Below are 15628 nucleotides of genomic sequence, written 5' to 3' on the forward strand. Positions count from 1 at the left end.
ATCAAGAGATCTAGAAAATCTAGTGTTCCAGCCTTGCCTTTAATACAATAATGATGTATTGATGGAAACATTAATATTAGTGATGATCGAATAGTGAAATATTCGGATTTGGAAAAATCTGCACAAATAATTTCTAATATCCGTGTATTCGTATCAAATAAGGAATTCAATGCGAGTCAATGGGAAAGCCCAATATTTTTCTGCTGGACCCAACAAACAGGTCTGGGGCATAATTGAAAAGCTGAAATGGATGGGAAAGTGCTAAAACTAAATGGGAACAGCATGGAGAAGATGCATGCATGCTTTTCTGACTCATATATGGTATCTGGGAATAATGTTGTCAGACTATTGTGCCAGTTTTATGGATTTTTAAAAGACCTACCAAACCAAATTTTTCTTATATTGAAAAATGCTAAGAAACATTATTTCCTTCATAATTGCGTGCATGGAACACAAAATAAAATAAAAATATATATATATTTAGTATATATGGCTTCCCTTTAGCATATGTTCACATGGACCATTTTGGATTCATTTTTTACTTTAACATTTGTGAGGGCTCTCACGCCTACATTTGGGAGGTCCCTCCTTCATGCCAAATAGTTGACAAGATAGTAGAATACTACACATTCCCCATCCCTTTACAATGCCAGTTCAAACATGCCCATTTGAATTTTGGGCATCGCCCGCCACCACCACCATGTCCACTGCCATGTCATTATTCAACGCTCGCTGACAATTAGCAGAGTGCCACCATGTGATGTGAAACCTGCATTTTGTAAGGTCCACAGTTCATTTTTGCCACCGGATCCCAATGGATACACTGTCATTGCGGGTGAAGCCACTGTAAGATGAATATTATACAGGAGTTGGGTGAGCTGTATGATCAATGTCAGTGAATTTGATTCTATTAGACACCAAAAGCATTAGAATTAAATTCGGAATACAGTGTATACGTGTATACAAGCAAGGGCCTGTATTGTGGTCAGTCTGTCAGGCCTGAAACCCATGTCAGGAACATGTACAAACCTCATTTTACTTGGAAGTAGCTTCCTCAAGGGAAAGAGCCAGGAGTGCCACTGACCAATCTGCACAAGCCTACGCACTTGTTCTGGAAACTATCCAACCAGGCAGAATGTATCTTTTGCATGGTTTTGAACAACAATGGAGTAATTACAGGATATGTCCCAGAGAGTGTTGAGGTCTGTGGAGTGTACTAATCAGGTGACAGGCAATGCTACAGAGCTCAGGTAAAGGTCTTAGCATGGCAATGATCATGTTCCCATATGTGTAAGGCTGCGGCCTGAATAGATCTGTGGAGTGTTTTAATCCAGTCTCTTAGACATGGTTAAAATGTACAGAAACTGGTCAATACCCCACCACCATTTTTGTAAGGACCCAAATGTAGAATATATAGACAGACATGAAGCTGGGATTGGGAGACCCTCTGTAGCGCGAAGCAAAAAATCCTGTTCCTCCTCCTCATCCTCCTGTTTTGTCTTTTCTTCCCTCTTTATTTATGGGTGGCTGAGGAGTCTTGTGCCAGCATGGATGTTCAGGAATTAGCTTCTCGTGTAGACCAGCTTGCTGCTAGGGTACAGGGTATTTCTGATTATATTGTTCAGACTCCTGCTTTAGAGCCGAAGATTCCTACTCCTGATTTGTTTTTTGGTGATAGGTCCAAATTTTGGGGTTTTAAAAACAATTCTAAACTGTTTTTTGCTCTGAGACCGCGATCCTCCGGTGATTCTATTCAGCAGGTTAAAATTGTCATCTCCCTGCTGCGTGGCGATCCACAGGATTGGGCATTTTCCCTGGAATCTGGGAATCCGGCCTTGTTTAATGTAGATTCCTTTTTTCAGGCTTTAGGATTATTATATGATGAACCGAATTCTGTGGATCAAGCGGAGAAAACCTTGTTGGCCCTGTCTCAGGGTCGAGGCGGCAGAATTGTATTGTCAGAAATTTAGAAAATGGTCTGTGTTGACTAAATGGAATGATGATGCTTTGGCAGCAATTTTCAGAAAAGGTCTTTCTGAATCCATTAAAGATGTCATGGTGGGGTTTCCCACGCCTTCCGGTCTGAGTGATTCTATGTCTCTGGCCATTCAGATTGATCGGCGCTTGTGGGAGCGTCAAACTGTGCGCGCTGTGGCATCGTCCTTAGAGCAAAGTCATTGTGGCGACGCTTCTCATGTCATTTCAGTCTGCCCTAAGCGGATAAAAAGGATCATTAGTTCATTTACTATCAGTACTGTACAACCTAAATTTCTGTTATCGGTGTCCTTGATCTGCTCATTGTCATCATTTTCTGTCATGGCATTTGTGGATTCAGGCGCCGCCTTGAACTTAATGGATTTTGAGTTTGCCAGGCGTTGTTGTTTTCCCTTGCAGCCTTTGCAGAACCTTATTCCTTTAAGGGGGATTGATGCTACACCTTAGGCTAAAAATAAGCCCCAGTTTTGGACACAGGTGACCATGCACATGGCACCAGCCCATCAGGAAGATTGTCAATTTCTGGTGTTGCATAATTTGCATGATGTTATCATGCTGGGTTTCCCGTGGTTGCAGGTACATAATCCTGTGTTGGATTGGAAATCTATGTCTGTGACTAGTTGGGGTTGTCAGGGGGTTCATAATGATGTTCCTTTGATGTCAATCTCCTCTTCTTCCTCTTCTGAAATTCCAGAGTTTTTGTCTGATTTTCAGGATGTATTCGATGAGCCCAAGTCCAGTTCCCTTCCACCGCATAGGGACTGTGATTGTGCGATTGACTTGATTCCAGGCAGTAAGTTTCCTAAGGGCCGACTTTTCAACCTGTCTGTGCCGGAACATACCGCCATGCAGAGTTATGTTAAGGAGTCTTTGGAGAAAGAGCATATTCGGCCATCTTCTTCACCGTTGGGAGCAGGTTTTTTTTTTGTTGCTAAGAAGGATGGCTCCTTGAGACCTTGTATTGATTATCGCCTCTTGAATAAGATCACGGTCAAGTTTCAATACCCTTTACCTTTGCTTTCCGATTTGTTTGCTAGGATTAAGGGGGCTAGTTGGTTTACGAACATTGACCTTCGGGGGGCATATAATCTTGTTCGTATTAAGCAGGGTGATGAATGGAAAACTGCGTTTAATACGCCCGAAGGCCATTTTGAATACCTTGTGATGCCATTGGGGCTCACTAACGCTCCATCTGTTTTTCAATCCTTCATGCATGATATCTTCCGGACTTATCTTGATAAATTCTTGATTGTATATTTGGACAATATTTTGATTTTTTCCGATGATTGGAAGTCTCATGTGGAACAGGTCAGGATGGTATTTCAGATCCTTCGTGACAATGCCTTGTATGTGAAGGGCCAAATCCAAACTGAAGAAAACGACAGCGCCACACCGGATAGTGAAAAGCAGCTCACATATTTATTCTGCCTCCTGCGGCAACGTTTCGGTCCAAAGACCTTTGTCTTGTTTGACAAAGGTCTTTGGACCGAAACGTTGCCGCAGGAGGCAGAATAAATATGTGAGCTGCTTTTCACTATCCGGTGTGGCGCTGTCCTTTTCTTCATTTTGGATTTGGATGTTCTATCTGGGATGGACTGTTGTGAACTCTGTTTTTGGGCTCCCTCTTGTGGTCACAAGTGGTACTGTGTGAGTGCTGTCTTTGGGCTCCCTCTGGTGGCTCTTTGTGTCATTCTGCAGGTCTGAGGCTGGATCAGCTGTCTCGTTATCTGTTAGCTGGTTTCCTATTTAGCTCACCTGGACTTTCAGTGTTTGCCTGCTGTCGATGTATTCAGTGCTATTTTGATCTCTCCTGAATTCCTTCGCTATCAGTCTCTCCAAGAGAAGCTAAGTTTTCTGTTTGGTTATTTTTTGCTCATCAGTGTTCAATATGTTTTTTTGGTTATTTACTTGTCCTTGTCCTGCTTGCTAATATGTGATTTCCTTGCTTGCTGGTAGCTCTAGGGGGCTGAGTTTCTCCCCTCACACCGTTAGTTGGTGTGGGGGTTCTTGAATTCTCAGCGTGGATATTTTGTATAGGGTTTTTTACTGACCGCACAGTTCCCTGCCTGTCTTCTGCTATCTAGTATTAGTGGGTCTCATTTGCTGAATCTGTTTTCATTTCTACGTTTTGTATTTTCCTCTTACCTCACCGTTATTATTTGTTGGGGGCTTCCTATATCTTTGGGGTCATTTCTCTGAGGCAAGTGAGGTCTTATTTTCGCTATAGGGGTAGCAAGTTTCTCAGGCTGCGTCGAGACGTTCAGGAATTTAGGCACGTTCACCGGCTACCTTTAGTGTGTTTGTTAGGATCAGGTTGCTGTCAGTCCAGATACCACCTCCCTAGAGCTTGTTCTATGTTCAGTAACTTTGCTAGTCCATTCTGTGATCCTCAGCCACTAAGGATCATAACAATGGACCCCCTGGTGAGGACGTGCGCCCCAATGTCCATAGAGACTATATAATTATAGGGTGCGGCTTTACTGCTTTTTTTGAAACTTGTTTGTGAAGGGGTCTAAGTGTCTCTTTGGGGTGCAGAAGGTTTCTTTTTTGGGCTTTATTTTTTCTCCCTCATCTATGGAGATGGATCCGGTTAAGGTTCAGGCCATTCATGATTGGATTCAACCCACATCCGTGAAGAGCCTTCAGAAATTTTTGGGTTTTGCAAATTTTTATCGCCGTTTCATTCCTAACTTCTCCAGCGTGGTTAAACCCTTGACTGATTTGACGAAAAAAGGCGCTGATGTGGCGAATTGGTCCTCTGCGGCTGTCTCTGCCTTTCAAGAGCTTAAACGCTGATTTACTTCTGCTCCGGTGTTGCGCCAACCAGATGTTTCTCTTCCGTTTCAGGTTGAGATTGATGCTTCTGAGATTGGGGCAGGGGCCGTTTTGTCTCAGAGGGATTCTGTTGGTTCTTTGATTAAACCGTGTGCCTTCTTCTCCCGCAAGTTTTCACCTGCTGAACGCAATTATGATGTCGGCAATCGGGAGTTGTTGGCTATGAAGTGGGCGTTTGAGGAGTGGCAACATTGGCTGGAGGGAGCTAAGCACCGTATTGTGGTCCTGACCGATCATAAGAATTTGATTTACCTCGAGTCTGCCAAACGGCTGAGTCCTAGACAGGCTCGATGGTCCTTGTTTTTTTTCCCGTTTTGATTTCGTGGTTTCGTATCTTCCGGGTTCTAAGAATATTAAGGCTGATGCCCTTTCTAGGAGTTTTTTGCCTGATTCTCCTGAGGTCCTTGAACCGGTCGGCATTCTGAAAGAAGGGATGGTCCTTTCTGCCATTTCCCCTGATTTACGGCGGGTTCTTCAGGAATTTCAGGCTGATAGACCTGACCGCTGTCCTGTGGGGAAATTGTTTGTTCCTGACAGATGGACTAGTAGAGTGATTTCTGAGGTTCACTGTTGTGTTGGCTTGTCATCCTGGTATTTTTGGTACCAGAGATTTGGTTGGTAGGTCCTTTTGGTGGCCTTCGTTGTCACGTGATGTGCGTTCTTTTGTGCAGTCCTGTGGGACTTGTGCGCGGCCAAGTCTTGTTGTTCCCGTGCTAGTGGGTTACTTTTGCCATTGCCGGTCCCTGAGAGGCCCTGGACGCATATTTCTATGGATTTTATTTCTGATCTTCCGGTTTCCCAGAGGATGTCTGTTATCTGGGTTGTTTGTGACCGGTTTTCTAAGATGGTCCATTTGGTGCCTTTGCCTAAATTGCCTTCCTCTTCAGAGTTGGTTCCGTTGTTTTTTCAGCATGTGGTTCGTTTGCATGGTATTCCGGAGAATATTGTGTCCGACAGAGGTTCTCAGTTTGTTTCCAGGTTTTGGCGGGCCTTTTGTGCTAGGCTGGGCATTGATTTGTCTTTTTCTTCTGCATTTCATCCTCAGACAAATGGCCAGACCGAGCGAACTAATCAGACTTTGGAGACTTATTTGAGATGCTTTGTGTCTGCCGATCAGGATGATTGGGTGGCCTTTTTGCCATTGGCCGAGTTTGCCCTTAATAATTGGGCTAGTTCGGCTACTTTGGTTTCGCCTTTTTTTTTGTAATTTTGGTTTTCATCCTCGTTTTTCTACTGGGCAGGTTGAGCCTTCTGACTGTCCTGGTGTGGATTCTGTGGTTGACAGGTTGCAGCAGATTTGGGCTCATGTGGTGGACAATTTGGTGTTGTCTCAGGAGGAGGCTCAACGTTTTGCTAACCGTCGTCGGTGTGTTGGTTCCCGGCTTCGGGTTGGGGATTTGGTTTGGTTGTCTTCCCCTCATGTTCCTATGAAGGTTTCTTCCCCTAAGTTTAAGTCTCGGTTTATTGGTCCTTATAGGATTTCTGAGATTATTAATCCGGTGTCTTTTCGATTGGCGCTTCCGGCCTCTTTTGCTATCCATAATGTCTTCCATAGATCTTTATTGCGGAAATATGTGGTGCCCGTTGTTCCCTCTGTTGATCCTCCGGCCCCTGTTTTGGTTGATGGGGAGTTGGAGTATGTGGTTGAGAAGATTTTGGATTCTCGTTTTTTGAGGCGGAGGCTTCAGTACCTTGTCAAATGGAAGGGTTATGGCCAGGAGGATAATTCTTGGGTTTTTGCTTCTGATGTCCATGCTGCTGATTTGGTTCATGCTTTTCATCTGGCTCGTCCTGATCGGCCTGGGGGCTCTGGTGAGGGTTCGGTGACCCCTCCTCAAGGGGGGGGTACTGTTGTGAATTCTGCTTTTGGGCTCCCTCCGGTGGTTGTAGGTGGTAATGCAGTTGCCCCTGAGTTGCAGTCCTGGTCAGGTGTATCTGCTGATTGCAGTTCTGACTGGGGTATTTAGGCGTGCAGGATTCATTAGTCCTTGCCAGTTGTCAATTGTTGTTGGGAGGTGTTGGACCTCTGCTTGGTTCCTCCTGCCTTTCTGCCAAATCAGCAAAGATAAGTGTCTGTTTTTTTTTTCCTGTGGCACACATGCTATGTGCTTCACAATTCAGTGCTATTCTTTGTGTTTTCTTGTCCAGCCTAGATTGTGTCAGTATTTTCTCAGTCTTGTTGGATTCTCTGGAGTGGCAGATATACATTCCATTATATTTCTATCTATATGGGTATTTAGTCCTCCGGCTGTGTCAAGGTGTCTAGGGTATGTTAGGCACACCCCACGGCTACTTCTAGTTGCGGTGTTAGTTCAGGATTTGCGGTCAGTACAGGTTCCACCGACTCCAGAGAAAGTTTCATGCAGCTCCAAGGTCACCAGATCACAACAGGCGCCCGTTCCATGTCCAGGGAACCTTCCTGGATATTCCAAGACCATCCAATATCAAATGAACAGCGCTCCACTCGGGTATAAATATCTTCAAATGGTATTTTATTGAGCCATGGTACAGCAACGTTTCGACCATAGATTGGTTTTTTTCAAGCATGCTTGAAAAAGACCAATCTATGGTCAAAATGTTGCTGTACCATGGCTCAATAAAATACCATTTGAAGATATTTACACCCGAGTGGAGCACTGTTCATTTGATATTGGTTGATGGCAACTATGCCTCATGATTACTCTCTACCTCTTCAGACACCAGTTGACCTTCCCCAACGTGGCTTTCTCCTGGCCATGGGTGCTAAAATTTTTGGACATCACTGCACTCCACCTCCCAATGACCCTCTTTAATTGTGCACGTTGAGAGGCCTGACAAATTACAAGGGAATGTAAACAGTTCCTCAGACTGGCCAGCGTTGGGGTCATATGTCTCCTGAGACTCTTGATGGTGGGAGGAAGAAGGAACAGATTGAGGATTCAGAAACCCAGCCTCTTGTCTATTGAGACTAGACCGTATGGAAATCCGTGTGATGCTGCTTGTCAACACACTGGAGCCTTTGTCTGCCATCCAACCCACAACATCCTCGCACTTGTCTGGGTTCATTAGTGGTGTTGTGCGCTGACCAAATTTTATCAGGAACCTAGAATGAGATACAGTCACCTTCGGATCTGTCACACAGCCTTGGCGGGTACCACCACATCCTTGTCCCTTAACATCACCCTTTCGCATCTTGAATGTGTTATGCTTATAAAACCAAAAAATGTTGGCTTTATTTTTGACAAGTACCCTTACAAAGGCATTATGTACAAATTCACTGTATCTAGCAATGTGTGGCTATTTTTTTGGAGATTGTCTAACTGACACACTTCAAATGCGGAATAATGAAGACTATTGCCACTGCTAAATTGTCACGTATGATTATCTGTACCCGTATTGCGCCAGTTGCACAACTGATAGATAAAGATACGCTATTTTTTAGAACAATAGAAAATGAAGATTTTTTTTTAATCAGCTTGCTATAACACTACAAATGCTGAGTAATGAAGATTACTGCCACTGCTAAATTGTCACATACGGTTATCTCTACTCGGATTGTGTCAGTCGCTAGATAAATATTAGGTATGTTAAGTGGAAAATAGCAGAGAGCTGCAGCATGTACTTGCAATGATCAGAAGACCCAGGTGCCTTCCTGCCTTTCACCAATGGACCAAATATCATGGATGTGTGAACTCGGCCCTACTGGTGGATTGTTCCTGAGACAAAAGGGATGGTTTGTACCAAGCTATTTTAGTGTGATGAGCCCATAATCCGCTCTTCTACAAGGAACCTGCTCATGGCCAAATTTATTAATGCTACAAATAGCAATCATTAGATTCAGCATAATTATTAATCTGTTGCAGATGATTTGATTAGAAGGATAAACATAATATAGAACTAAGTGAAAATGTCAAGTAATGTCAACAAAATGTGCAAATCTCAGAGAAAATCAGCTTATAATTCAAACTATGAGTAACAAGAAAAGATTAGAGACAAAATACTAAGCCCGGAGAAAGAGCCGCAGGCTACAGGGAAATGGGATTGCATCATTCTACTAGAAGAAGAAAGATAAACTAATGTCATACTGCAGGCTAAAGAAGTTACATCAAAATACCCATGTGTCACAACTGCAAAAAACTACAAAATATTGTCGGGAGGAATCTCATCTTAATCAAAATCAACTCATGCTGATGAATATTCCTGCAAAATACGAAGAATAAAAGCCTAAAGATAATGAATGAATAGAAAAAAAAGAAAGTTCCTGTGTGACATCAGTAATATCTCTGAGGGATTTAGAATTACTTATTATTTAGAAGATTGTCTCACAGCAATAATCCATTTATTTATGCCAGGCCCATCCAATTGTTATGCTTTGAGATCAGGAGATGTCCTGTGAAATTTACAGAGTGGAGTTCTTGGCTCAGGGTCCCTCATTATGTGTCAGAATAGACAGCCGCTCTGTAAGATTACCTCCAGATCTGGTGGACCAGTGTGACCATTCATTACATCTAAGGCTATTCATTGAATGACCAGCACGTAATGTTACATGCCTAGATGCGACATCCTCTGGATTACTAAGATACAGTGGTGTAACTGAAGTCCGATGGGCCACGCTGCAAAATTTGGATTTGGGTCCCCACCAGCATTTTAGTCAGATGTATGGCCCCTAGATCATAAAAAGACACACGTCTTCGCCCCCTGACTCCTTCTTGTAATAATATCTCCCATTCTGGGCCCCTTCCATAATAATGTCCCATTCTGGCCCTTTTAAGTAGTAAAGTCCCTCATCCTGGACAGACCCGATGCTATAACATTTTCCCTCATCCTGGATCCCTTCCTGGTATAATTACCCTCATCCTGATATAACGTTTCAATCCTTGTTTAATGTCCACATCCTGGTATAATGTCTCCACTTTGGTATAATATCCCCCATCATGGTATAATGTCACCCATCCTGATTTAATGTCCCTATTCTGGCATAATGTCCCCCATGCTGGGCCATTTCTGTTCTTCTCTAGCACAATTTAAAAAGAAACAAATGATTATTCTTACCTACTTGCGCAGCACATCACTGGCAAGCCAACGTCAGTCACTGGCCTCTGATTGACCAGCGGTGTGTATTGCAGCACAGGTAGATGGAGGGTCTGTGCACTGCAATATATTTCACCTGAAATTTTGTCTGAGGAGACAGGTGTCTCTGGTGTCAGCAGACCCCCCTCTTGAATTGGCCCTGTCGCAGTTGCACCCTCTGAAACTGCAATGGTTACACCCTTGCTAAAAGTTAAAAGTTGCATGTTAAAGGGAACCTGTCACCCCCAAAATCGATGGTGAGGTAAGCTCACTGTCATCAGGGGCTTATCTACAGCATGCTGTAATGCTGTAGATAAGCCCCCGATGTAACCTGAAAGAGGAGAAAAAGAGGTTCGACTCACCCAGGGGTATACTCACCCAGGGGTGGTCCCACTGCGGTCTGGTCTGATGGGTGTCTCAGGTCCGCTCCGGAGCCTCCTATCTTTATTCCCCAATGTCCTCTTCTAGTCTTCACATCACGGCTCCGGCGCAGGCGTACTTTGTCTGCCCTGTTGAGGGCAGTGCAAAGTACTGCAGTGCGCAGGCGCCGGGCCTCTCTGACTTTTCCGGCACCTGCGCACTGCAGTACTTTGCTCTGCCCTCAACAGGACAGACAAAGTATGCCTGCGCCGGAGCCGTGGCAGGAATACAAGAAGAGGACGTCATCGTAAGAAGAGGGGAGGCGCTGTACCGGACCTGAGACGCCTATCAGAGTGGAACCGCCCCTGGGTGAATATAATCTAACGTCTTTTTCTCTTCTTTCAGGTAGATAAGCCCCTGATGATGGTGAGCTTATCTCACCATCAATTTTGGGGGTGACAGGTTTGTCATGAATCCCCAATGGCTAGGGATAGCACAGGACAAGCAAAGTATAACAAAAATCGGACGAGCTCTAGGGTGATGGAACCTGGGCTGACCGCTGCCCTACGCCTGACAAACGCAACTAGAGATAGCCAGGGAGCGTTCCTACGTTGGTTCTAGACGCCACGCACCAGCCTAAGAGCTAACTAGTACTGCAGAGAAAACAAGACCTCACTTGCCTCCAGAGGAATTAACCCCAAAGGTATAATTGCCCCCCACATGTATTGACGGTGAAATGAGAGGAAGGCACACACATAGAGATGATGTATATAGCTTTAGCAAATAGAGGCCCGCTGAAAACTAGAAAGCAGAATGATACAAAAGGGGACTGAGCGGTCAGCAAAAAACCCTAATCAAAAAAACCATCCTGAGATTACAAGAACCCATGTGCCAACTCATGGCACATGGGGAGAACCTCAGTCCACTAGAGCAACCAGCTAGCATAGAGACATTCTAAGCAAGCTGGACCAAAAACCAAACAACTGAAAATCAGCACTTAGCTTATCCTGAAAGATCTGGGAGCAGGTAGGCAGGAACCAAACAGAGCACATCTGAACACATTGATAGCCGGCAAGGGAAATGACAGAAAGGCCAGGTAAAATAGGAAACACCCAGCCTCTGATGGACAGGTGGAAACCAAAGGCCGCAACCCACCAAAGTCACCCAGTACCAGCAGTAACCACCAGAGGGAGCCCACCAACAGAATCCACAACACAGGTTCCCTTTAAAGGGAACCTGTCTTATCCCCAAATGCTACTAACCTGCAGATATGGGGATAATATGCAGTTTAATAACAATCTAAAGTTGTGTGGCCACCGCATGGAAAACCCAGCTACCTGAAGGAAATGAACTTTTCTCCTCCCAGCAGCCTCCACAGTGTATCAGTGCAGCAACAGCTGTCAGTCAATGTGCTCAGGTGTTATTACAGCAGCTGCTCACTTTATACTGAGCAGTGACTGAAACCACGCTGGCTGCGTCTATATGTCTAAAACTCGGAGGCTGTCGGGAGGAATAATGTTCACATATTCACAACAGCAGGGCTTTCATCATGGTGGCCGCACAAGTTTAGATCATTGTTAACTACATATTTTCAGGTTTCTAGCTTTTTGGGGACAAAGCAGATTTACTTTTAGGCTAAGGTCACACAACTGTTTATCTTTCATTCTAGAGAATTGGGCTGATTGCGTTAATCACACCCAGGTCAGATTTTGATCAGAGAGTAATCAAAGTATGATCCATTTTCCTCTGATAAGGAGAATAAATACAACATTTAGCCATTTTCTCAATTTTTTCAGGTCCATGAGAATTTGACCGCATTGTCATACGAGTGCAGTCTGATTTTTTCCACAGATCCATAGACATAAGTGGCTGCGTGCGATCCGATAATCAGATGCAACTTGAGCATGATGCAATTTTTTTTTCTTGGACTGCCTCAGTCTTATGAAAAGATCGAACATGTGCACTGCTCCATAGAACAACATGGTGACGAGTGTTATCTTACAAAATGACGGATAGCACTCGTCCAATTTTTATGGTCTTATGCACGAGCCCTAGGAAGAGAGAAATGACAATAAACATCATTCGGATGCAGGTACACCAAAGAAAGATAAATATTACCCATAAATTCAGTAAAATATTCTTTACTTTAGGCCGAAACCATCTACTGATCAAAATCCACAATGTCGTAAAGATGAGCAAAATTCAAATTTGACAAATTCGCTCAAAAGTGGTTTTATTTGATGTGTCAAAGGAGCCTCGTTTTCAAAAAATCAATTTGTTGTTATTATTATTATTTTTCGAATGTTTTACTCCAGGCACAAGTTAGGCATTCACACCTGTTCTGTTGTCAATTTCTCTTGTGGGTACTCTGGGGGTTTTCTGGTCCCATTTTCCATATTGAATTGCATTAAATGCAGAATATTCACATGTAAAAAACAGACTAATAGCACGTGCAATCTGCAGTATTAATAAAGTTTTATCAAAGCCAAATAGCAAAAGATTTCAAATACAGAAACAGCTTTATTTATAATGTGACATACCAGCAACAGACAAAAACTGCAGCGTCAAAACCACAATAAAAATGCATGTAAAAAAATATACACAGAAATGAAAATGAAAAAAAAAAACGTAAGTAGTTTATCTAATACGTGCAGATATGCTACAGAACTTTGGCTTAGAATCACTTTAAGGCTGAGTTTCAATATGGAAAAAAGTAAGAAAATCTAATAACTTAAAAATGTATGTATATTTTCTCGGAATGACTGCTGATCAGATTTGGTTCATTTCTTTTTCTGTCGTAGAACATAATCTGGAGGTTTAAGTTTTCCCAATTGAAAGGCTCCTCAGATGACGGCAAAACTCGAGTAAAGCTGCTATTTCAAAATTGTGACACAAAACAAATTGAAATGAAGGTAAGTAATACAGCAATGAATTCACTTACATAATCAAAGCGGAGAATATGACAGAGCTGGTAATAGGCATCAGATGTTGTAAATGTTACAAAATTTATAATTAAAATTTAGGCACAATCAAAATGAAAGCGGTGTGAGCGCCCAGATTAGACTGACTGGAGGTAGCACATAAATGTTTAACTTTAATTTAATCATGAATTTTCCATTTGAACTTCAAGCTTAAAATGTTTAATAAAATATAGTTCTCTGACTTTTTATGTCTGGGCCACGTAATAGCAAACAGCAAAGTGCCTTATTTTATTTCAGATACCAGGCGATATATAGCCGGGCTTACCGGAGCAGCATGGAATAGATTCATTTGCATTTTTGTATAATATAGCATAAAGGACTGATTAATTTGACTTTGTTTAGAGAAGGCAATGTCATGCTTCAAGCAGGATAACACGCACTGTGCTACCATCAATTCAATAAAATTCTGCATCCACAGAATGGATGGTTGGTAATCCATATATTAGAGCGCCATATGAAGAGTACACAATAGGCTGCACCTGACACCCTAAAAATTAGAAGAGGAATTGACAGTATAGGTTTTTATGTATAAAATAACAACATGTGAACCAATGTAAGAGCATGCTGGGGTCAAAATGAACATCTTATATGGAGTACCATTATATGGAGTACCATTTGGATTTGTTTTTTAAGTACAGTTGACACATGGACATCATAACAATATTAATATTTACCAAAATTAAGCCAAGTCTCATTGCACATAGACACTTTTATTTAGCAATCCATTCTGCTATAAAAAAACTGTAAAAGCTGAAGGTGAATCAGCAACAGAAAATCTGTATTAGGAGTCAACACTAGAAATGAGTGGATCGATTCATGAAGGATTGAATTTGAGTTGAATTTCAGGAAATTCACAGTTTCCCCCAAATTCGATGACCTTGAAATTATATTAGCAATTTGAAAAAAAAAATGCTCAGACTCATATCTCATACTGCTGAAGCATCAGAAAGCAGTCTAGCATTACATTTATTGTCTCCTACTGTCTTAACTTAGTTGATTGATTGCTAACGAGGCAAATTAGTGATAGATCTAAGATCAAGCATCCTATATATTCAGACATAGCTTGGGGATGCATTTATGTGGGAGGCATTTATGTACATTTTATTCTAAGTACATTTTTTCAAAGTACCTTGCAGTTATACATGGCAGTTAGACAGGGCAGGAGACAGGTAAAACATTTCAACACCCTCATCACTTCACTATCCAATAACCTTAAATGTCTCTTTGACAATTTTCATTCCCTACTCAACCAAAGAGTGGAGACCCCAAACATGGATCTCTGCACTGACGATCTGGCCAATTAATTCAAAGAAAAAATGTACCATGTCCGACAGGAAATTTTCTCCCAATCCCCCCATACATGCGCTATCCTCCCTCCCCCACTGCATCTAGCTCACTCTCTGATTTTGAACCAGTCCCATAAGAAGAAGTGATCAGGCTCCTTGCATCTTATTGCCCTACTACTTGCACCAGTGACCCTATTCCGTTACATCTCCTCCAGTCCCTTTCCCCTGCTGTCACCACTTACCAAACAAAAATATTCAACCTCTCTCTTCTGGTATCTTTCCCTCCACATTTATGCATGCCATCATACATTACTTAAAAAAAATCCCTCGACCAGAACTGTGCTGCTAACTATAGACCTGTCTCTAAACTTCCCTTCATCTCTAAACTCCTCGAACTCCTGGTCCACTCCCGCCTTATCCGCTATCTCTCAGAACTCTCTTCTCAACCCTCTTCAATCTGGTTTCCGCTCTTTACACTCTACAGAAACTGCCCTCCCTGAAGACTCTAATGATCTACTCACAGCTAATGCTCCTGGATCTCTCTGCAGCATTTGACATTGTGGATCATTAGCTCCTCCTCACTATGCTCTGCTCCATTGGCCTGAAGGACACCATGCTCTCCTGGTTCTCCTCTTACATCTCTGACCACTCCTTCACTGTATCTTTTGCTGGCTCCTCCTCCTCTCATTTTCCCTTTACTGTTGGGGTTCCTCAAGGAGCAGTCCTAGGCCCCCTCCTCTTCTCTTTGTATACTGCCCCTTTTGGACAAACAAGCAGTAAATCATAAACTGAACTCCTTCTGTTTCCTCCCTCTATTAACCTATTTATGCCCGCCACTGCCATTTCCGTGTGTGGTTCTACCATTACTCCCCGGCAACATGCCCGCTGTCTTGAGGTCATACTAAATTCAGATCTTTCATTCACCTTCCACATCCGATCACTGGCTCGCTCTTGTTATCTGCACCTCAAAAACATTTCTAGAATTCTACCTTTTTTACGTTCAACTCTGCAAAAACTTTTACTGTTTCTCTTATTCGTTCTCATCTGGACTATTGTAACTCTCTACTAATTGGTTTCCCTCTTACCAAACTCTCTCCTCTCCAATCTGTCTTGAATGATGCT

The 15628-nt window shown here is 42.8% G+C and overlaps 1 protein-coding gene across 1 annotated transcript in view; it reads left to right on the top strand.

Annotated features, from left to right (window-relative positions):
• SNTG2 (syntrophin gamma 2) overlaps positions 1-15628 on the top strand; it is a 778898-nt gene that overhangs the window by 745799 nt on the left and 17471 nt on the right. Inside the window, exon 16 of the mRNA XM_077291344.1 lies at positions 13041-13151. Coding sequence (XP_077147459.1) covers positions 13041-13151 — 111 coding nt within the window. The remainder of the gene's footprint in view (positions 1-13040; positions 13152-15628) is intronic.

The sequence above is a fragment of the Ranitomeya variabilis genome, chromosome 2, assembly GCF_051348905.1.
Source record: "Ranitomeya variabilis isolate aRanVar5 chromosome 2, aRanVar5.hap1, whole genome shotgun sequence".
NCBI classification, from domain to species: domain Eukaryota; kingdom Metazoa; phylum Chordata; class Amphibia; order Anura; family Dendrobatidae; genus Ranitomeya; species Ranitomeya variabilis.